Raw genomic sequence first — 25,045 nt, 5'->3', positions numbered from 1 at the left:
TCATTCATTCATTCATTCATTCATTCATTCATTCATTCATTCATTTATTGGATTTATATGCCGCCCCTCTCCGAAAACTGCTACTCTTGTTTTCTTTTCCTTTTAAAAATTGTTTAAACTGGCTTTGGTTCCTTTGAAACATGCTAAGTCAGGGGTAGGCAAAGTTGGCTCTTCTATGAAATGTGGACTTCAACTCACAGAATTCTTGAGCTAGCATGATTGGCTCAGGAATTCTGGGAGTTAAAGTCCACAATTCATAGAAGAGCCAACTTTGCCTACCTCTGTGCTAAGTTACAGAAGGATTGGATAAAAGGCAATCCTGTACCCTTAGCTTGACTTGGGTTCTTTTGCGCAGCCATTTCTCTCGGGGATTTGAAGGGCTGAGAGTCACTGGATCCAAACTGTTGCTTTCCTTGACATTGATGGTTTCAAATCTCATCACCTGAAATGAAACATAAGATATTGACAAAATTGAACGGGTCCAAAGACGGGCCACAAGAATGGTGGAAGGCCTTAAGCATAAAACGTATCAGGAAAGACTTAATGAACTCAATCTGTATAGTCTGGAGGACAAAAGGAAAAGGGGGGACATGATCGAAACATTTAAATATGTTAAAGGGTTAAATAAGGTCCAGGAGGGAAGTGTTTTTAATAGGAAAGTGAACACAAGAACAAGGGGACACAATCTGAAGTTAGTTGGGGGAAAGATCAAAAGCAACATGAGAAAATATTATTTTACTGAAAGAGTAGTAGATCCTTGGAACAAACTTCCAGCAGACGTGGTTGGTAAATCCACAGTAACTGAATTTAAATATGCCTGGGATAAACATATATCCATCCTAAGATAAAATACAGGAAATAGTATAAGGGCAGACTAGATGGAGCATGAGGTCTTTTTCTGCCGTCAGACTTCTGTGTTTCTATGTTTCTATAAAGAGGGGAACTGCACTCAACATAGTCATTCTGCCAAATAAGTTCAAAATGATGGTATAAATGAATCTTCATACACCATAGGTTTAGAACAATGGCTTATTGCTTGCAAGAAGTTTTGTCTATGGGGAAAATTTGCATAAAATTTGTTTTGGCATTTTATTAGTTTAACTGCACTTTGGTTAATATATACACAAGAGTAATCCTTGATTACCAAAGCTGTGCACACATATAAATGTTTATATTAAGATCAGTTGTGAATGACTACTCAGCCACACACAGATTTACTAACTTGAATTAAAGTTTACTTTGAGAAATACCATGTTCAGATAAACAGTCCAAAATCATACACATAATAGTCAGAATAATAATCCAAATATTACCAAGTACATAGTCTTTCTTACCCGTTGTCTTTGTCATAATCAGTAAACAAAGATATCAAGCCTAAACACATTTTATCTATAATACATAACTACAATACAAGAGATTGCAGAGCATACTTAACAGGAAGTAGCCATAAACAGTGAGTAGCTTAGAGTCCAGTGTTTCCCAACCTTGGCAACTTGAAGATATTTGGACTTCAACTCCCAGAATTCCATAGACAGTGAATGCTGGCTGGGGAATTCTGGGAGTTGAAGTCCAAATATCTTCAAGTTGCCAAGGTTGGGAAACACTGGCTTAGACAAAGAGAAACAGAGAGAGTCTCCAGAGATATAATCAATGACCTCTAGCTTTCTCTTGTGGCAATCTATAACATCCCAGCAAATCAGACATAGCTCAGTTTATATTAGATATTGCTAGTTTATATACTGCTAACCCAACTGTTTTGTACAGTCCTAACAATTTTTATCTTCTCTTACACAGTTTGATAAAAAGAAGGGTTAGCGGTAACATAATAGCAGCGTTCCAATATCTCAGCGGCTGCCACAAAGAAGAGGGAGTCAAACTATCTTCCAAAGCACCTGAGGGTAGGACAAGAAGCAATGGGTGGAAACTAATTAAGGAGAGAAGCTACCTAGAACTAAGGAGAAATTTCTTGGCAGTTAGATTAATTAATCAGTGGAACAACTTGCCTCCAGGAGTTGTAAATGCTCCAACATTGGAAGTTTTAAAGAAAAGATTGGATAACCGTTTGTCTGAAATGGTAACAGGATTTCCTGCCTAATCAAGGGGTTGGACTAGAAGACCTCCAAGGTCCCTTCCACCTCTGTTACTCTATTCTACACTGAAAGAGTGGTTTGCCGATTTAATCCAGACAGCAACTAATAACATAAGAACATCAGAAGAGCCATGCTGAATCAGGTCAAAGCCCATCGAATCCAGCATTCTGTGTCACACAATGGCCCACCAATTGTCCATGGGGATCTTGAGCAGAAAGAGAAGGCAAGACCCTCCCTTTCCCTTGACCCCCAACAAGTGGTACTCAAGGGAATCCTACCTGCCTCAACCAACATAGAGGCGGCACATGGACATCCATTTCAATAACCATCTATATGCTTGGCATCCATGAATCTGTCTAATCCTGCCTTGAAGCTATCAAGGCTGACAGCTGTCACGACCTCTTCTGGAAGAATGAATTCCATAAACCAACGAACTGAATTAGTTAAGTTTCCTGCAAGGCCATCAATTCAGTTTTGTGCCCTAGATGCACATTGTATTTGTCATCCACAGATATAGAAAGAGGGAGAGCACCTCTCATGTCCAGAGAGCTGGACATGATGACGAGACGGTTGAAGAACAAAGAAGAGTCGGAATTTTATAAGATCTGGGATAGGGTCTATATTTAGTTGAATAAAAGAAACTCTCAATGAATTTAAGGTTATATAAATTTATTACTCTGAAATGTATACAAATAGAGAAATGGATATATTTTTCTTCCCTCTTCCCTCTGAAATGATCTAATCCAGTGTTTCCCAACCTTGGCAACTTGAAGATATTTGGACTTCAACTCTCAGAATTCCCCAGCCAGCGAATGCTGGCTGGGGAATTCTGGGAGTTGAAGTCCAAATATCTTCAAGTTGCCAAGGTTGGGAAACACTGATCTAATCAACAAAAGTTTTTCTTTTCTTACCATGGAGACTTCTATTCTGAGCAGAGCGATTGTAGCTCCTTTTCTTTGTTATGTGTTTTGTTTCGTATTTTTATGTATGTGTGCTGTGTCTTGTTTTTTAAAAATAATAAAAAATTATAATAAAAAAAGAAAGAAAGAGGGAGAGCACCCAAGGAAGGCACTGTTACCTGTCTCAGAATGAAAGCAACCACGTCTGTTGATTCCCAGTAGCTGGCATGGAAGAGATGTGGCAAAGCCACAGTAGGAAAGGCCGTGAGGACATCTGGACAGTACAAAACGTAGTCTATTCGCTTGGCTCCCCACCATTTGGAGGTTACTGTAGGAAACAAAACAGGCATTTGTCTATTCCACATCACAGAAGCTCCCCAGAACCTACCTGAGCATAACATCAGCTGGGAGGAGCAGAGTAAACACCCCAGAAAAGAGATCCAGGGATCCCCACTCGGTTAAAGACCTTGGTATACTAATAACTAAAGATTTAAGTGCCAAAGTCCACTGCAACAATATAGCCAAGAAGGCTTCAAGAGTTGTAAACCTAATCCTACGTAGCTTCTGCTCTGGCAATCTCACACTGCTTACCAGAGCTTACAAAACTTTTGCCAGACCCGTCCTCGAATACAGCTCATCCATTTGGAACCCATATCGCATCTCAGACATCAACACCCTTGAAAATGTCCAAAGACACTTCACCAGAAGAGCCCTTCACTCCTCCACTCGAAATAGAATACCCTACGAGACTAGACTTTCAATCCTGGGCTTAGAAAGCCTAGAACTAAGACGCCTTAAACAAGATCTAAGTATTGCCCACAAGATCATATGCTGCAACGTCCTGCCTGTCGGCGACTACTTCAGCTTCAACCACAACAACACAAGAGCGCACAACAGATTTAAACTTAATATTAACCGCTCCAAACTTGACTGTGAAAAATATGACTTCAGTAACCGAGTTGTCGAAGCGTGGAACTCATTACCGGACTCCATAGTGTCATCCCCAAACCCCCAACACTTTACCCTTAGATTATCCACGGTTGACCTATCCAGATTCCTAAGAGGTCAGTAAGGGGCGAGTACAAGTGCACTAGAGTGCCTTCCGTCCCCTATCCTATTGCTCTCCTATATCTCCTATACCTTTCTTCTATTCCTATATCTCTTCTATTCTTTCATTGATATGTTCTATTACTATATCTTCTTTTCTATTCTTTCTTAGATATATTTTACTATGAGTATCTCCTCTATAACCTTCATCATGTATTTTACTATGTGTATACCCACTAAAACCCTCATTGTGTATTGGACAAAATATTTTTTTTTTTTAAAGCTAGGACAAAGGCTTTTCTTGAGTTATTTCACCAAAATGCCAACGGTTAGCCAACCCAAAACAGGCAGGACTTCAGAAGGAGAAAGCCACCAATAACTACTGGTTCAAATGACTGCCTAGTGTTAAAACCAATTGCACTCACTGTTTGCTATGTTGCTGGACAATAAGCTCTCTGTTGACCCAGAGCTCTCACTGTTGCTGCTGCCCAGGCTCCCTCTTCGCATTTTCCCTTGTACGGTATTGGGAAGCGCTAAAGTTTCTGGCATGCAGGACGACTTTGCAGAACTGTCTTCAGCAAACAAGCTGCTATGGTACTGGAATGTATCAGCTGCAAAGGTGGGGAAAAACTGAATTAGATAAGGGAGATTATTATTTTTTTTTGGCAAGTAAAGTTTCTGAAAAATAGTACCAGATGTATTGATCAGGATAAGCATGTGGCCATGGAAGGACTACTAAGCCCTATGAGGCCATTTTCGTAATTTCCCCTTATCTTAATTGGTATTTCAGCCATGTATGTTTTCTAATGGGCGTAGATATCATATGGGCAAATCCAGGAAGGAAGATCCGCACAGATTTCAGAAAGCCAAGCCAATGAGTAGGGAATATGACACATTCCTTTCTTTATCAAAATAATAACAATTGGAGTTTGGCATCATAATGTTGAGATACATGACAAATGAAACACAATCTTTGTGAAACACAGGGGCTGCAAGTAAAGGAGGAAGGTTGAGGCAGGGGATGGCTCATCCCTGAGTCTAATAATTAGGGTATTATGGGAATTAAACTCCACATCTTAAGGAAATCTTAAGGATCTTAAGGATACAAGCAACAAGTTACAGTCCCACTTATGACTGTATGACTGTAACTTGTTGCTTGTATCTCTAAGATTTTTTAATTAATATTGATTGTTTCCTCATTGTTCATTTGACCCTTATGACAATCATTAAGTGTTGTGCCTCATGATTCTTGACAAATGTATATTTTCTTTTATGAGAGCATATGCACCAAAGACAAATTCCTTGTGCGTCCAATCACACTTGGCTAATAAAGAATTCTATTCTATTCTATTCTATTCTGTTCTATTCTATTGATAGCAGCAAGATTATTTTATGCACAAAAATGTAAGGATGCTTTACTCTCTACAAATGGATGAATGGTTGCAAAACCTGATGGAATTAGCAGAGATGGCTCAATTGACTGCTTTGATAAAAGAAATAAACAGTTTCTACTTGGAAACTGTTTTCCAGACTTGGTGCTTGATCTAGAACAAAAAATGAAAATTTGAGCTTTACTGATTAGATAGATTGGTTGTTATAGAAATGGCTAATTTATACTATTATGTAAAAGGTAAAAAGTTGAGGTTCAATGTTATTTGTTATTCTTTTGCACCAAAGGGAAACAAAATTCAATGTTCTGCACCAAAGACAAATTCCTTGTGTGTGCAATCACACTTGACCAATAAAGAATTCTATTCTATTCTATTCTATTCTATTCATCTGGAAGACAATGAGTTTCTAATATGTATGAATGTATGTAGGCACTGTATGTTGTCTGGAATAGAACAGAATGGAATAGAACAGAACAGAATTCTTTATTGTCTATGTGGTTGGAGACACAAGGAATTTGTCTTTGGTGCATATGCTCTCAGTGTACATAAAAGAGAAAGATACATTTGTCAAGAATCATGAGGTACAACACTTAATGATTGTCATAGGGGTCAAATAAGCAATCAACATTAATAAAAATCTTAAGGATGCAAACAACAAGTTACAGTCATACAGGCATAAGTGGGAGGAAATGGGTGATAGGAATGATGAGGAAAAAAAACCTAGAAGTAATAGTAGTACAAGCCTATAGGCAAGCTTGAATGATAAGGTGCATGGATTGAAAAAAACCCTATGATGCCATCTTCCAGGCAAACCCTGAGACGGTGCCTTGAAACTCTACAGACAGCATAAGCCGATTCTTGGCAGAGACTTATTATACATTCAACTCTGTAAAGGTCGTTTTTCATAATTGTCTAGACGGCTGAGGCATGCAGAAGTACTTGGATGACAGCAACAGGTTGCAAACTGTACAAGCCAAAGACGTTAATACCTAAGAGGTGGGATCTTCCATCTCCCAAGGGATATCTCTGGTACCTTGGTACAGGACAGGGAGGCAAAAGATGGAATTTATTCTCCAATAATGGCTCCAGTCTGGAGGCGGAAGGGTCAGCTGAGTGGAAGAGGCTGTAAACTTGGCTGCAGGCTGGATGTACTTGGCAGACTAGAACACAAGGAGAAAGGATGGCTCAGTGTCAACACGAACTGTTTAGACATATCCTCAGAGTACAAATAAATAAATACAAGGAGTTGCAGACTTGTCATTAAATTTCCAAAGATGTAAAATTCCCATGGAAGAAGAGTCAAGTACTTGGGCAACAATGGAATAAATTCTGAGCTATGTCCTGCCTTCTGCCTTCCAACTCATCCCCGTGGTTTAAGCAAATATATGTTAATGAACCTTGGTAAAAGAGGATTGTGTGTTCTTTTTTCCTATAAACAAAGCAATTAACTTTTATAAAGAATAGATTTTGCATTCAATCACTTTAGTAAGCCGTCTCTGAATCGAATTGTTTCTTAAGATAGAGGAAAAGATATATGAATGGAAGAAAAGATATGTAAGATATAGGAGGGACAACTGGGCAGGGGACAGAAGGCACACTAGTGCACTTATGCTCGCCCCTTACTGACCTCTTAGGAACCTGGAACGGTCAATTGTGGAAAGTCTAACCACAGCAGAGGGCCCAAAGAGGCACCTGCAGCTTCAGAGCTGCGGGTGGCCAACATCTGTCCTAGGGCAAGGGGATAAGACCCTGGCCTCCTTACGGTTTGCCTTTTTTTGTAGCAATGTAAATGGAAGGCTTTTGAATAGCTTAAGCTTGCAATTCTTTCCACAGAGTTCTTAACAGCCTTAATTGCTTTCCGAACCATGTTCTTTTTTAGAGTAAAGGAATTGTTCTGTGTTCCCTCGCATCCTGCTGATATTAGCTACTTAATCAACATGCTTTATTATGCTATATTCTTCTTTCAAATGATTGTTCATTTACACAATAACAAAATGGAAATTGTGGATTTCTAAAAATGGAACTGCTAAAAGACCTGAATAAGGCGAGGGGCTGAATCTCTGATAAAAAAGCAAGTTTTAAGGACAAATAATCAGAAAGAAAATTAAGCTTGCGAGGAAACCTATCTATTCGGTGAAACTGATAAAACTGGAGCTGTTCATAACAATGAAGATTATATGAATATCATGAACTAGAAAAGGTTTATCACAATGGCCTATCATTCCCTAACGTCTCTTTTTTATTCCAAAAACAAATCATTTCTAGCCTCGATGGGCTTTGCAAGACAAAGCGGTGATTACTCAACATTCACAAAGAGACAATTCCAGCACCTGCCTATCTTGTGTTCCATCACTAATCAAAGCTGTTATAGCAAACTAAATAGGAAACTGCGCTTTGAAAATCAGATTAGAATTTCCCCAGGGCTAAGCAAAGAACAATCCAATGGTATTAATTGCTGTAGTAAGCCTGGCGTTTTATACCAAATGTCTGTTCTGCCAGACCTGATTAATAAACCAGATAAAACGTCAGTGTTTAAAGCACATATTGCTTCATGGATGAATAATTTCCACCGGCAATGGATTGATTCTTGATATATAGTTGAAAAGACCCTGTTAAAATAGATATTCAAGCTGATTGACAAGAACCTACAAAATGGATGATTTCAGAAATCTTGATACTGAACCCAATGTTTGCGATGGTCTCAGCTGCCGTTAAATAAAAATCGACTGTTTAACAAATGTAGAAAGGAGGGAAGAAAGGTGGGATTTTGAGATGTTCTATCTATCTACCTACCTACCTACCTACTCTATCTATCTATCTATCTATCTACCCTACCTATCTACCTACCTACCTACATCTATCTATCTGTCTGTCTGTCTGTCTATCTATCTACCTACCTACCCTATCTACCTACCTACCTACTCTATCTATCTATCTATCTATCTATCTATCTATCTATCTATCTATCTATCTATCTATCTATCTATCTATCTATCTACCCTACCTATCTACCTACCTACCTACATCTATCTATCTGTCTGTCTGTCTATCTATCTACCTACCTACCCTATCTACCTACCTACCTACTCTATCTATCTATCTATCTATCTACCTATCTATCTATCTATCTATCTATCTATCTATCTATCTATCTATCTACCCTACCTATCTACCTACCTACCTACATCTATCTATCTGTCTGTCTGTCTGTCTATCTATCTACCTACCTACCCTATCTACCTACCTACCTACTCTATCTATCTATCTATCTATCTATCTATCTATCTATCTATCTATCTATCTATCTATCTATCTATCTATCTATCTACCTACCTACCTACCTACCCTATCTACCTTATCTATCTATCTATCTATCTATCTACCTACCCTATCTACCTACCTACCTACTCTATCTATCTATCTATCTATCTATCTATCTATCTATCTATCTATCTATCTATCTATCTATCTATCTATCTATCTATCTATCTATCTATCTATCTATCTATCTATCTACCTACCTACCTACCTACCTACCTACCTACCTTATCTATCTATCTATCTATCTATCTATCTATCTATCTATCTATCTATCTATCTATCTATCTATCTATCTACCTACCTACCTACCTACCTACCTACCTACCTACCTACCTACCCTGTCTGTCTGTCTGTCTGTCTGTCTGTCTGTCTGTCTGTCTGTCTGTCTGTCTGTCTGTCTGTCTGTCTGTCTGTCTGTCTGTCTGTCTGTCTGTCTGTCTATCTATCTATCTATCTATCTATCTATCTATCTATCTATCTATCTATCTAATTTGACTTCTATGCTGCCCAATCCCGAAGGACTCAAGGCGGCTTACAACAATATAAAATTACCATATAAAATTACAAATAACAATAAAAAGAAGTCAAGAAAAATATAATTCTAAAATCCTAATTAAAACTCCTAACAAAGCAACTCACCAACACACATACATACCATTAACACAGTCATATTCATACAGGTGGTCAACTTGGTGTTAATTTAGGGCCCCCAAGCCTGCCAGTATAGCCGGGACTTCATGGCCTTACGAGAAGACAGCAGGGTGGGAGCAGTGCGGACATCGGGTGGAAGTTGATTCCAAAGAGCCGGGGCGGCAACAGAGAAGGCTCTCCCCCGTGGTCCCACCAGTCTACATTGCTTGGCTGACAGGACCTGGAGGAGGCCAACTCTCTGTGCTTTAATTGGTCTCTGGGAGGTATCTACTAATTTTTATGGGAAAATCCCTTTTCAAAAATAATTTTAGAAAAATAGCACTGAACCTCTATATCTGTGATGGCAAACCAATGGCACACAGAGGCATATCAGAGGGCACGCAATACGTTGTCCTATGTCAGCTCCAGCGTGCATGTGTGTGCTAGCCAGCTCATTTTTGGCCTTGGGGGGAGGCCATATTGCCCTCCAAGCACAAAAAAACACCCAGTGGGCAAACTGGAAGTTCAGAAAATGGACTTCCAGTTTGCCCATTGGGCTGTTTTTTGCACTCCGGGGCTTCAAGAAGCTTCTCTGAAGGCTCCAGAGTGCAAAAAAACCAAAAAAGGGTTATCACTGTTCTGGTTTCTGGTAGAAGTTTAGTAATTACAAATGACTCTCATTAAATGCATCATTTCATGAATAAAGCAACTCCGTTTATTTCTCTGCTCTCCTGTACTTCAACACATTCCAGACATCACTTGGTCCATTATCTCTCTTCTAGCCGCATTCCTCACATTCCTTTTCCTCCTTCACTTAGACAAGAGTTATTTCCTAACTACATAGCTTTAAAAAAACAGCAGAAACTGACTAAATACAATACAAAATACTTTGGCTTACTTTAGTGTGGCGAAAACACTTCCATATTTCTTTTCAGCAACGTTGAAACTCCACCCTTCTTCTCCACTAGCCCCCTGACGTGCCAATTACCTCACTACAATAGTTAACCAATTCCTCTCCTTAATATCTTCTTCCAGACTTTTGCTCTCTACGTTTCTGAATCCTTCTGAATTTAGGATTAACCCAGGGAGCGTCTGATTCTCCCTCACTAGATCCTGAACTTATAGCCCCATCCTGTGGCTGACCTCCCACCTGTTCTACTACCTGTAACCCCGGGCCCTCCACTACTTCATAAACACTACCTGAATCTGAGTGCTCAATATCTTCATCCTCCTCCAACTGATCAGGAGTATGTATAACAATCACCACTGTCCTATATACTCTGCCCAAATAAGTTTGTGCTCTTCAGAGAAAACCTGAGCAAATTCAGGGACATAAAAGTTTGGTCCTAAGTAGCCAAGAGTAACTATATGTAGGGGTAGCGATTTCTGACAGTCTCAAAATGGGTGAGCAGTGTGGTCGGGCGGTAGGAAAAGCAAGTAGGATGCTTGGCTGCATAGCTAGAGGTATAACAAGCAGGAAGAGGGAGATTGTGATACCCTTATATAGAGTGCTGGTGAGACCACATTTGGAATACTGTGTTCAGTTCTGGAGACCTCACCTACAAAAAGATATTGACAAAATTGAACGGGTTCAAAGAGGGGCTACAAGAATGGTGGAAGGTCTTAAGCATAAAACGTATCAGGAAAGACTTAATGAACTCAATCTGTATAGTCTGGAGGACAGAAGAGAAAGGGGGGACATGATTGAAACATTTAAATATGTTAAAGGGTTAAATAAGGTTCAGGAGGGAAGTGTTTTTAATAGGAAAGTGAACACAAGAACAAGGAGACACAATCTGAAGTTAGTTGGGGGAAAGATCAAAAGCAACATGAGAAAATATTATTTTACTGAAAGAGTAGTAGATCCTTGGAACAAACTTCCAGCAGACGTGGTTGGTAAATCCACAGTAACTGAATTTAAGCATGCCTGGGATAAACATATATCCATTGTAAGACAAAATACAGGAAATAGTATAATGGCAGACTAGATGCACCATGAGGTCTTTTTCTGCCGTCAGTCTTCTATGTTTCTATGTTTCTCTGACAGGCATCACTCACCTTCCAGACTGGGCAGGACTGTCCTCCGCATAGCCAGCACCAAACCGAGAGGTGAACCAAAGAGGAAGAAATCAGACACTTCAAATTCAAATTGCCCCAAATTAACATCTGGTGTGCTTGAAGGGTTTGTTGGGGGAAACTCTGCATCTTCATTCAACATCGTTGAGTGGATGCTGGGAAAGAGGGTAAGAAGAGTGAAACAACATGGCTCCATTCCACAATGATGATAAACCTGAGGCTGAAATTAATTAATTAAATTAAATTAAATTTATTAGATTTGTATGCCGACCCTCTCCGAAGACTCGGGGCAGCTCACAACAACAATAAATACAGTAAACAATGATACAAATCCAATTAATAAAAGTAGAATTAAAACCCCTTAATATTAAAAACAATCAACTAGACAAGATTACAGGTAGTCCTCAACTTAAAACAATTTGCTTAATGACCGTTCCAAGTTACAAAGGCACTAAAAAATGTGACCTATGACCATTTTTCACACTTATGACCGTTGCAGCATCCCAATGGTCATATGATTTACATTTCATGGCATCGGGCCAGAATATCTCCGGGACCGCCTTCTGCCGCACGAATCCCAGCGACCGATTAGGTCCCACAGAGTTGGCCTTCTCCGGGTCCCGTCAACTAAACAATGCCGTTTGGCGGGACCCAGGGGAAGAGCCTTCTCTGTGGCGGCCCCGACCCTATGGAACCACCTCCCCCCAGAGATTAGAACTGCCCCCACCCTCCTCGCCTTTCGTAAACTCCTTAAAACCCACCTTGTTGTCAGGCATGGGGGAATTGAAACATCTCCCCTGGGCCTGTACAGTTATGTATGGTATGCTTGTGTGTACGTTTGCTTTTAATAATGGGGCTTTTAGCGTTTCTTTTAAATTATTAGATTTGTTATATATTGCTGTTTATTATTGCTGTGAGCCGCCCTGAGTCTATGGAGAGGGGCGGCATACAAATCTAATAAATAAATGAATGAATGAATGAATGAATGAATAAATAAATAAACAAACAAACAAACAAACAAACAAACAAACAAACAAACAAATAAATACATTTGGATGCTTTAAAACTGACTCACATTTATGATGGTTTCAGTGACCTGGGATGCATGTGATTCCCCTTTTGCAACCTTCTGACAAGCAAAGTCAACTTAACAACAGTGTTACTAATGTAACAACTGCAATGATACACTTAACATGTAGTACAAAAACAGTTGTAAAATGGGGCAAAATTAACTTAACAAATTTCTCACTTAGGTAGCAACATAAATTTTGGGCTCAATTGTGATCGTAAGTTGAGGACTACCTTTAATGGTTGCAAATATATTGGTAAGTGGATCAATATATAAAAATGGGAATATGGGCATCTCTGGACAAAATTTCAACCCAGGAGGCAAGAGAAGCAGGTTTACCTTCACCAACAGGTGGAACAATTTAGCTTTTGGGAGGGCTTTGGACTATTTTGGAAACAGGCAAAATATTTTTGTTTATGTTTGTGAGTGTGCACTTTCGTGAGTGTGTGATGTCAGTTTGCTCCAAACCATCGGTCCTAAGGAAAGGACTAAAGTCATTTCCATTATTAAATCTGCTCCAAATAAACAAGAATGAAGGAAAACTTTACATTTGCAAATACAAAATTCAGTTTATGAATAAAATATAAAGGCATCAGCTAGAGTTTATGAACGCAGAAGTATCAGCATTAAAAACCTATAGACTGTCTTAGCACCTATTTTCCCTTCAGTTATGAGGCTTGTGTCCTATGTACAATTTGTAAAAATCTGCAATATTATGATATACTGTACAGTGGTACCTCTACTTAAGAATGCCTCTATTTAAGAACTTTTCTAGATAAGAACCGGATGTTGAAATTTTTTTTGCCTTTACTTAAGAACCATTTTCTACTTAAGAACCCAAGCCCGGAAAAATTTCCCAGGAAATTTGAGAGCGGCACGAAGGCCTGGCCAGTTTCCTGCCATTCCCCCTTTAAGCCTGGCCATCTCGGGCTTTCCTGGGCTGCTAGAAGAGCCTTTTGGTGGTGCTTAAGAAGGCTTTGGCAGTCCAGAGCGAATGAAGCATTTTCTTTTCTATAGGGAATAAACCTCTGCCAGCGCCCAGAGAAAAGAAACGCTCCCTTTGCTCTGGGCAGCCGAGGAGTCACCACAGTGAAGGAAAGGCACCAGCTACAAAGCAAGCGAGTGAGAGGAGAGGGGAGCCCTTCAGCATGGGAAGGAAGAGGAAGCAGGTAGCAGCAGCAGCAGCCTGTGTATGGGAGGCAGTGTATGGGAGGCAGCCTCGTGCTGGATGTATTGGAGGTGTGTGCTCCTCCTTGCTGCCTCAGAGTCCCTCTTTTTTTTTTTAAGCCTTAAAGTTTTGGATATTTTTGATTCCCCTCACCTCATCTTCTTCCTTCAGCAGCGACTGTCCTCCTTTTCTTCTTCCTCCTCCTCCTCCCACCCAGATTCCGAGCTTTTATTTCTTTCCTACTGGGTTTGCATGCATTATTTGCTTTTACATTGATTCCTATGGGAAAAATTGCTTCTACTTAAGAACTTTTCTACTTAAGAACCTGGTCACGGAACAAATTAAGTTCTTAAGTAGAGGTACCACTGTATCAGCATTAAAAACCTATAGACTGTCTTAACACCTATTTTCCCCTCAGTTATGAAGTTTGTGTCCTATGTACAATTTTTAAAAATCTGCAATATTATGATATACTAGTACCTTGGTGCCTCGGTTCTTGACCACAATTCGTTCCAGAAGTGTGGTCGAGAACCGATTTGGTTGAGTACCGAATTAATTTATCCCATAGGAAATAATGGAAATGGATTTAATTGGTTCCCAGCCCCTGTTGAGTCGCTGGGAACCAATTAAATCTATTTTCTTTATTTCCTATGGGATAAAAAATCTGAGGAACTCTATAAGCGCTCCAAGCTGCAGGAAGGGTGGGGGCGGCTGCAATCCCGGCAGCTTTGGGGGGCTCCTTTCCTCAGTGCTTTGTTTTGTTTCCTGTAGGCAGCTGCACCAACTTTCTCCTTCCCGGCGGCGGCTTCCCTTCGAGGAGCAACTGCGCCGGGAACGTCACTTAATGAAGGGAAGCTGCTGGAGTGGCGGCAACTGCTGAGATGGCTCCGGCGGCTTCCCTTCATCACATGACGTTCCCAGCGCTGTTGCTCCTTGAAGGGAAGCCGCCGCTATTGCCGCCGCCGGGAAGGAGAAAGTTGGTGCAGCTGCCTACAGGTACTGTAACAAGACAAAGCACTGAGGAAAGGAGCCCCCCAAAGCTGCCGGGATTGCAGCCGCCCCCAGTGGTAACATTTCAGATAATGAACAAAATTTTCTGTGGCTGTTCGGTATCCGAATTGTTGTTCGGATAACGAAGGAAATTTTTGCTGAACATTTTGTTCGGTATCCGAAACGTATGACAACCAAAGCATTCGAGAACCGAGGTACCACTGTAATTGGAAAACCTATTTGCACGATGGTGCCCCACATATGGAAGGGGCTCCAGAGTATACCTGTGTTTTTCAAAAGCTCCATACAACCTACCTGATATTATCTAGCTGTTGCTTAGTTTACACTAAGTCTTGCTCCTGCTTGTTTGAACAAACACTTTCCTTCATGCAAGGATTTTAGTTACCTGGATAGGAAAGCATGGTGGTTTGTTATGCTATCACAGTCACAGTTGGAGCAGTCACTTTGCTTCCGAGGCAATGGTTGTTTGGGATCTTCAGTCTCCATTATTCCTGAGATGTCAATATTACTTTTGCTGAGGCGCTTGAGGTCTTCTAGATTTGAATCTTCGGCTGAAACATGTTTATCCTAGAGAAAATGCATTTATATGTCTGTTTATTTTAAAGGGGGAAATTACTATGATGATACACATAGTGTTGTACAATTTTCACTCCCAAAGTTTACTGCAATCAACAACACGAAGTCAGTTTTTAAAACAAACATACATCTTTGGCAAAAATTTAGGACCTTTCGACAATGAGAGAAAAACAATAACAGAATAACAGATTTGGAAGTCACTAGTCCAATCCCCTGTTCAAGCAGGAGACCCTCTACAATTTCAGACATCTGTCCGATCTCTTCTTAAAAGCTTCCAATGATGCAATGCCCATAACGTTTGAAGTGGAACAAGCTGTTCCACTGGTTAATTGTCCTCACTGTTAAAAGTTGTTTCTCTCGATTAGTTTCCATCCGTTGTCTCTTGTCTTGCCTTCAGGTCCTTTGGAAAATGGGTTGATCCCCTCTTATCACAGGCAGCCCTTCAAATATTGGAACACCGTTATCATGTCCCTCCTAGTCTTTTTCACCCCACTGGAAAACCCAGTTCTTGCAACTGTTCTTAATACGTTTTAGCCTCCAGCCCATGGGTTCTCAGCCTTTCTAATGCTGTGACCCCTTAATACACTTACTCATGTTGTGGTGACCCCCATCCATAAGTCTAGCACAAATTCTCCCAACAGAGCTTTAAGCTGATTGGCAGGAAAGGTAGAGGGACACCCCCACTGCAAATACCTGATTGGTTGGATTGTAAGAATATGTTCCAAGGCGCCAGAATAGAAGCTTTAGTTCCTAACACCATGGGATGTTTGTCTTTTCCCATGGTCTTAGGCGACCCCTGTGAAATGGTCATTCGACCCCCAAAGGGGTCCCGACCCCCAGGTTGAGAACCACTGCTCTAGCCCCTTAACCCCATTGCACTTTTTTCAGTTATAATGTGATGACTAAAACTGCAGTGTTCCAGGTGTGGTCTTATTAAGGTTTTATAAAGTAGTATTAATATGTCATGTGGTCTTGATTTTATCTCTATGGTTTATGCAAATTAGGATTTTTTGGCTGCTGCCGCACACTGCTGGCTCATATTGAAGGACCAGGGGAGACATGATAGCAGTGTCCAAATATCTCAAGGGTTGCCACAAAGAAGAAAGAGTCAACCTATTCTCCAAAGCACCTGAGGGTAGAACAAGAAGCAATGGGTGGAAACTAAAGAAGGAGAGAAGCAACTTGGAACTAAAGAGAAATTTAATATCAGTTAGAACAATTAATCAGTGGAACAGCTTGCCTCCAGAGGTTGTGAATGCTCCAACACTAGAAGTCTTTTAAGAAGATGTTGGATAACCATCTGTCTGAAGTAGTGTAAGGTTTCCTGCCTAAGCAGGGTGTTGGACTAGAAGACCTCCAAGGTCCCTTTCAACTCTGTTGTTGTTGTTATTATATTTCATATCAGTCATACAAGATTGCTATGCACATGTACTGGTGCATAGGGTACTTATACAGTAAGCTCACAGACGTTTTATACTACAGTGATACCTCGTCTTACAAACGCCTCATCATACAGACTTTTCGAGATACAAACCCGGGGTTTAAGATTTTTTTGCCACTTCTTACAAACTATTTTCACCTTACAAACCCACCGCCGCCGCTGGGATGCCTCACCTCCAGACTTCCGTTGCCAGTGAAGCACCCGTTTTTGTGCTGCTGGGATTCCCCTGAGGCTCCCCTCCATGGGAAACCCCACCTCCGGACTTCCATGTTTTTGTGAGGCTGCAGGGGAAATCCCAGTAGGGGAATCCCAGCAGTGCAAAAACGGGCGCTTCGCTGGCAACGGAAGTCCAGAGGTGGGGTTTCCCAGCAAGGAGAGCCTCAGTGAAATTGCAACATCGCAAAAACACAGAGGTCCGGAGGTGGGGTTTTGAGGACTTTGGTGTTTTTGCGATGCTGCGATTTCACTGATGCTCCCTTCGCTGGGAAACCCCACCTCCGGACTTCTGTTGCCAGCAAAGCGCTCATTTTTGCAATGCTGGGATTCCCCTGCAGCATCTCAAAAACACAGAAGTTTGGAGGTGGGATTTCCCATGGAGGGAGCCTGAGGGGAATCCCAGCAGCAAAAAAACAGGCACTTCGGCTGGCAAAAGGGGTGAATTTTGGGCTTGCACGCATCAATCGCTTTTCCATTGATTCCTATGGGAAACATTGTTTAGTCTTACAAACTTTTCACCTTAAGAACCTCGCCCCGGAACCAATTAAGTTTGTAAGACAAGGTATCACTGTATTTCATTGTCATGGCATTCCAAATAGTTTCCAGCTTTCCAGTTAGCAAAACTGCTATTATAGATGATAAGATAAGCAGGAGCTGCCTTCTCTGACATTCTCCCATGCATACCTGAACACTGCTGGTGCTGCCTCTTCTGCTGCTGACTTGGCTTTCGTCCGCTAGTCCCGTGCTATAGCAAATGGCATCAAAGCCCAACATTCCTCCCACACAGTCCCCCACAAGGCACACCTGAAAGACCAAGAAGAAGCACCAAGTTTGTGATTTGGCCCAATCAGAGAAGTTTACTTCGAGCCCTATGTCGTTACAGTCACACATCATATAGCGTGATGATTAACAAAATAAAAACTTCACGGCTACTTTTATAGCTTCACAGGATTGCCTGGATCACACAGCATCTTGGCAATACCAAGAACTGCAAACTTTCTAATGTTTTAGCATCGTTGTAACGTGTGGTGAGAATCCAAAGCCAGACTCAGGTGAGTCACCAATCTTCCAGTCATACTGCAAGGACGTGAACACAAGAAGGATCCTACAGCAGGCTATGGTTCCTTATGGAGAGAAACTATTTCTTGTAGTTACCATATTGGAAATAATAAATTAGTTTTCAATATATCCAGTCAACGAAGCAGTGGAAGTGATGTGCCGGTGCCTGGAGGCTGTTGGGGCCTGGATGGGTGTCAACAGACTCAAACTCAACCCAGACAAGACGGAGTGGCTGTGGGTCTTGCCTCCCAAGGACAATTCCATCTGTCCGTCCATTACCCTGGGGAGGGGAAACTACTGACCCCCTCAGAGAGGGTTCGCAACTTGGGCGTCCTCCTCGATCCACAGCTGACATTGGAACATCATCTTTCGGCTGTGGCGAGGAGGGCGTTTGCCCAGGTTCGCCTGGTGCACCAGTTGCGGCCCTTTTTGGACAGGGAGTTACTGCTCACAGTCACTCATGCCCTCATCACCGATTACTGCAACGCTCTTACATGGGGCTACCTTTGAAAAGTGTTCGGAAACTTCAGATCGTGCAGAACGCAGCCGCGAGAGCCATCGTGGGGCTTCCAAGATTCGCCCATGTTTCCTCCACACTCCGTGGCTTGCATTGGCTGCCGATCAGTTTCCGGTCACAATTCAAAGTGTTGGTCATGACCTTTAAAACCAGAGTACCTCCGGAACCGCCTGCTACCGCACGAATCCCAGTGACCGATAAGGTCCCACAGAGTTGGCCTTCTCCGTGTCCCGTCGGCTAAACAATGTCGTTTGGCGGGCCTCAGGGGAAGAGCCTTCTCTGTGGCGGCCCCGGCCCTCTGAAACCAACTCCCCCTGGAGATTAGAATTGCCCCCACCTTCCCTGTCTTTCGTAAACTACTCAAGACTCATTTATACCGCCAGGCATGGTGGAGTTGAGATATTCCTTCCTCCTAGGCCATTACAAGTTATGCATGGTATGCCTGTGTGTATGTTTGGTTTTATAATAAGGGTTTTTAGTTGTTTTATTATTGGATTGTCACATGCTGTTTTTATCATTGTCGTTAGCCGCCCCGAGTTTACGGAGAGGGGCAGCATACAAATCCAATAAATTATTATTATTAAATTATTATATTATTTCCCATGTTTCTCCAGTACTCTGTGGACTGCATTGGCTGCCGATTGGTTTCCGGGTCCCGTCAACTAGAAAATGTTGCTTGGCGGGACCTGGGGGAAAGGTCTTCTCTGTGGTGGCTCCAGCCCTCTGGAATCAGCTCCCCCCAGAGATTCGTACTGCCCCTCCTCACCTTCTGCAAGAGTCTGAAGACTCATTTATGCCACCAGGCTTGGGGCTATTAGATCCCAGCTCCCCGGCAGACGAATGTTATGTATACGTGTGTTGTTTAAGTGGGAACGTAACTGGGGATTTTAGACTATATTACTTAGTTTTAATTACGGTAATTGGATTTGAGACATTTCTACTGTATTGTTTTTCTTTTTTCTTTTAAAATAAAATAAATAAGAGGTCGGAGCCTGATATAAAGCTTAGAACTACGTCACATTCAACACAACCTAAGCATAGCTCATAAAATCATCTGCTACAATGTCCTTCCTGTCAACAACTACCTCAGCTTCAACCACAACAATACATGAGCACGCAATAGATACAAACTCAAAGTAAATCGCTCCAAACTTGACTGAAGAAAATACTACTTCAGCAACCAAGTAATTAATGCCTGGAATTCACTACCTGACTCTGAGGTTTTGTCACCAAACACCCAAAACTTTACCCTTAGACTATCCACTGTTGACCTCACTTGAAGGGGCATGCATAAGTGTACCAGCATGTCTACCGTTCCTGTCGTAATGTTTCGCTCTTATTAGTACCCATCTCATGTATATAAACAGTATTCTTTCTATCTATCTATCTATCTATCTATCTATCTATCTATCTATCTATCTATCTATCTATCTATCTAATCATCTATCTATCTATCTGTCTGTCTGTCTGTCTGTCTGTCTGTCTGTCTGTCTACCTATCTATCTACCTATCTATCTACCTATCTATCCAATCATCCATCCATCCATCCATCCATCCATCCATCCATCCATCTATCTATCTATCTAATCATCTATCTATCTATCTATCTATCTATCTATCTATCTATCTATCTATCTATCTATCTATCTATCTATCTAATCATCTATCTATCTATCTATCTATCTATCTATCTATCTATCTATCTATCTATCTATCTATCTATCTATCTAGCTATCTATCAGATTTGTATGCTGCCCTTCTCCAAGGACTCGGGGTGGCTAACAGCATATACTGTAATACAACAATACAGTACAGCGGCAAATCTAATTAAATTTAAAATTACAATTTAAAAATTCAATATTTAAAGATAATCATACCAGTTCAATCATACAACATATATCTCATTTCGTTGGCCAAGGGGCTAAGACCTAATTGCCCCAAGCCTGGCAACATAGGTGAGTCTTAAGACTCTTACGGAAGGCAAGGATACTACTTATACTACCAATGTGTACTTGACAAAATAAATAAATAATAAAATAATATATTGTTTAATTTCCTATTTTGTTGCTAGTAGCAGTGGAGTATTTTCTGATTAAGGAAATAAAGGAAAAGAAATTTTATCCGTTCCAGTGTACCGATATAATGATGTCTTTTAGGTTTTCCAGCAGGGAGAAGAGTGGTCATACCTGCCCATTAAAGCCTGCCCCATCAGGCGATCCAAGAAATTCATTATAAACTTGGTTGGCTCTGCTGATCACCATGGCAACTGCATTCTGGTACTGTGGAGAAGAGATCGCTAACAAGGGCAAGGCGGCCAGCGGGATGTGATCTTCACTGCTACTTAGAGACGTCTCATCGTAACTGTAAGGATTCAGGCTACAGGAAGAGAAGAGGAGGGCAATGCAAATTATCCACAATTAAGAACAGGAGCATTACAGATGTTGGTTGCATTGATGATGGAGAAAAGATATGACAATTGAAGATGAACCGACATTAGTCATCACCAGTAGTTCAAGTCCACAAAATTTTTTTGAAGACCACCATCCATTTCCTGGTAAAAAGAAAGTTGACTTTATTTTTTTTGCGTGAAAATAGTACATTTTCATAAATAGGTTACATAGAAACATAGAAGACTGACGGCAGAAAAAGACCTCATGGTCCATCTAGTCTTCCCTTATACTGTTTCCTGTATTTTATCTTACAATGGATATATGTGTATCCCAGGCATGTTTAAATTCAGTTACTGTGGATTTACCAACATATATCCATCCTAAGATAACCAGCGACCGGTTAGGTCCCACAGAGTTGGCCTTCTCCGGGTCCCGTCGACGAAACAATGTCGTCTGGCGGGACCCAGGGGAAGAGCCTTCTCTGTGGTGGCCCCAACCCTCTGGAATCAACTCCCCCCTGAGATCAGGACTGCCCCCACCCTCCTTGCCTTTCGCAAACTCCTCAAAACTCACCTCTGTCGTCAGGCACGGGGAAATTGATTTGTTACGTATCTACAGTATTTGTTTTTAAAAATACAAACAAGTAAGTTTGCTATCCTCTTGTGGGGTTTAGGATTGTTAGCTTTCTACCCTTGGCCGTGCTTGCTTCGTCATCAGGGTTCCGCCTCCACCCATTCACTCCTAACGTTTTTCCGCAGCTGACACACCTCTAGCCGTTCGCCCCAGCCAATGGGCCCTGGAACACTTTCTCCCTCTCTTTCTCTTTTCCCCTTCCCCTCCTGCGATTGGCTGATGGGTGAACTGTTCCATGTGCCCAAAAGCTCAGGGTGAGATCATGGAATACAATTTCTAAAATCATGCTGTCAGCTGCATATAAAGAAAAATTAGAAACATAGAAGATGGACGGCAGAAAAAGACCTCATGGTCCATCTAGTCTGCCCTTATACTATTTCCTGTACAGTATTTTATTTATTAGATTTATTTATTAGATTTGTATGCCACCCCTCTCCGAGGACTCGGAGCGGCTCACAACAAGAACAATACAAATCCAACATTTAAAACAATTAAAAACCCTTAATATAAAAACAATCATACATCTCATGCAGACCATACATAAAGCAGAAGTGGCCCAGAGGAATCAATTTCTCCATGCCTGACGACAGAGGTGAGTTTTGAGGAGTTTGCGAAAGGCAAGGAGGGTGGGGGCAGTCCTGATCTCAGGGGGGAGTTGATTCCAGAGGGTCGGGGCCACCACAGAGAAGGCTCTTCCCCTGGGTCCCGCCAGACAACATTGTTTCGTCGACGGGACACGGAGAAGGTCAACTCTGTGGGACCTAACCGGTCGCTGGTTATCTTAGGATGGATATATGTTTATCCCAGGTATGTTTAAATTAAGTTACTGTGGATTTACCAACCACGTCTGCTGGAAGTTTGTTCCAAGGATCTTTCAGTAAAATAATATTATCTCATGTTGCTTTTGATCTTTCCCCCAATTTTATAAACTTTTTTATAGGTGGTACATGTCCCCATCAAGGCTTGCAAAGATTTACCGGACATTAAAAGACACTTGTTGGAAGGGTAAAAAACAGACAGGCTTCTTTTTTTCATATGTGGTGGTCCTGCCCCAAAATTCAAAATGTATGGAAAACAACCCACAGATGGCTTACAGAAATTATAAAAGAGGAGATAGAATACACCCCAGAAAGTATGCTCTTAGGAATCTGGAAAAGACATTACTCTAAGCAAAACGCTTTCTCTTATGATGCATATAATCACCGCAGTTAGAATTTCACTGGCACAAATGTGGAAAAAGGAACAGACCCCACCTGAAAGTTTAATTATAAATAAAATATATAGATGTGCAGAGATGGACGAAATGACGAACTCAATTAAGGGAACAACAAATAAAGAAACCAAAGAAACATGGCACAAATGGCACGAATGGATCCAAAATAAAAATAAAACGTAACAATACAGAGTATCGGTGTATATAGAAACAAAAACAAACATCTTGCAATAGGAATAGAGATAAACGAAATAAACATTTATGATCGACAACTACTTTGTTGCAGAAACTAAAATAATTCATGCTTATTGATACCTCACTTTTTCTCTTTTCTAATAGTATATATTTATTATATACTATATATTTTTGAATGTACACAACCTAATAGAATATATAGTGTATATTTAAAATGTAATAGATATGGACTACAACCTGTACAAATATGTATATATGAGAAATATTCTTTTAAAAATCAATAAATAAACTTTTTTTAAAAAAGCTCGGGTGAACCACTTTTCAGCGAATGGGTCATTACGAAGGGCTAGGGACGGAGCAATAATAATAATAAATGTATTGTCATTGTCAAAAACAACGAATTGTCATTGGCAACGAAAGTTGTGTGACACCCAGAGACCAGTCCCACCATACATAAAATCAGAATAGGTAAATTTAAAAATAGAATAAAAAATAGAATAAAAAATAGAATAAATGTCCCATCCATTCTATTTTTTATTCTATTTTTAAATTTACCTATTCTGATTTTATGTATGGTGGGACTGGTCTCTGGGTGTCACATGACTTTCGTTGCCAATGACAATTCGTTGTTTTTGACAATGACAATACATTTATTATTATTATTATTATTATTATTATTATTATTATTATTATTGCTTCGTCACCCGGGTTTTTTTTTTAAAGTTTATTTATTGATTTTTAAAAAGAATATTTCTTATATATAATATATATATATATATATATATATATATATATATATATATATATATATATTTATTTATTTGTACAGGTCATAGTCTGTATCCATTACATTTTGGCTGCAGCAAACAGTAGGGGTGTGCTAGCTGCGGACAAAGGTTAGGAGTGAATGGTGGAGGCAGAACCCCGGTGACAAAACAGGTGCAGCCAAGGATAGGAAGTGCCTCTCATGAAACTGCCATTCTCTCTATGGCTTCTATGGCAAGGAAGGAATTGCCTCTAAAAGACCAGGTAGTTTCCTTGGGTCTTTCTCCTTGAACTTTCCGGCAGTCTATAGACTCTTTGCCTGTTTCTGCTTTAGAGCTTGCCTACTTTTCATACATACCAGCCTCACTGCATCTTACACACTAATGAAGAGGGTCTTCCAGGGGCTGGTTGAAATGAGCCATATCGTGACCCGTGTCAATAAGATTTGTCATGCCACAAGCTCAACTTGCCTGATTATTCCTAATGCACTTTGCCCTATTAACCTATGTTTGGCAAACATGGCCAGGAGCTCATGATCCTCAGTTGAACACAAGATGAAAGGAGGACAGGTTGTACAGCAGGAAGTTAGCTTGTCCAGCTTAAAAATGAAGGGCAGGGACCCAAGCATTTCTCTCGATGCGGAGGTACAGGGAAGAAAAGTCCTATTCCTGAGATCATATTCCTGAGATATGTATGTGATTGTTCAATTTTTAAATGATTAGTTTTAAGATAATATTTAAATTAACTATTCTATTAATTTGCTTAGAAATGTTTTATATATTGTATCTTTTTTATAGAAATGTTGCAAGCCGCCCCGAGTCCACGGAGAGGGGTGGCATACAAATCTAATAAATAAATAAATAAATAAATAAATAAATAAACAAACAAACAAACAAACAAATGTCCAATAAATAGAAACATAGAACATAGAAACATAGAAGATTGACGGCAGAAAAAGACCTCATGGTCCATCTAGTCTGCCCTTATACTATTTCTTGCATTTTATCTTTGGATGGATATATGTTTATCCCAGGCATGTTTAAATTCAGTTATTGTGGATTTACCAACCATGTCTGCTGGAAGTTTGTTCCAAGCATCTACTACTCTTTCAGTAAAATAATATTTTCTCACGTTAAATAAATGAATGAATGAATGAATGAATGAATAAATAAATAAATAAATTTCAAGGGAACAGGTATTTTTGACCGAAAAACACCAGCACTGGCTTGGTGTTATCACCATGCAAGTGTCCAACACAGAACTTTGATATATTCCCACGCAGTACAGCTTTTTTTATGATCACACCAAAACATGGGATTGACTGTTTGGAGAGACTCT

The 25,045-nt window shown here is 40.5% G+C and overlaps 1 protein-coding gene across 1 annotated transcript in view; it reads right to left on the bottom strand.

The window, feature by feature from the left end:
* Positions 1-25,045, bottom strand: part of PITPNM3 (PITPNM family member 3) — a 239,530-nt gene that overhangs the window by 19,158 nt on the left and 195,327 nt on the right. Inside the window, exons 7-14 of the mRNA XM_070735034.1 lie at positions 20,698-20,887; positions 17,620-17,739; positions 15,088-15,269; positions 11,437-11,609; positions 6,417-6,587; positions 4,462-4,647; positions 3,169-3,317; positions 326-442 (exon numbers count right to left, since the gene is read on the bottom strand). Of these exons, the coding sequence (XP_070591135.1) occupies positions 326-442; positions 3,169-3,317; positions 4,462-4,647; positions 6,417-6,587; positions 11,437-11,609; positions 15,088-15,269; positions 17,620-17,739; positions 20,698-20,887 (1,288 nt within the window). The remainder of the gene's footprint in view (positions 1-325; positions 443-3,168; positions 3,318-4,461; positions 4,648-6,416; positions 6,588-11,436; positions 11,610-15,087; positions 15,270-17,619; positions 17,740-20,697; positions 20,888-25,045) is intronic.

This window comes from Erythrolamprus reginae, chromosome 1 (assembly GCF_031021105.1).
Source record: "Erythrolamprus reginae isolate rEryReg1 chromosome 1, rEryReg1.hap1, whole genome shotgun sequence".
NCBI classification, from domain to species: domain Eukaryota; kingdom Metazoa; phylum Chordata; class Lepidosauria; order Squamata; family Dipsadidae; genus Erythrolamprus; species Erythrolamprus reginae.
Note: the sequence above shows the minus strand (reverse complement) of the source record. Positions and strands in the feature narration are given on the sequence as shown.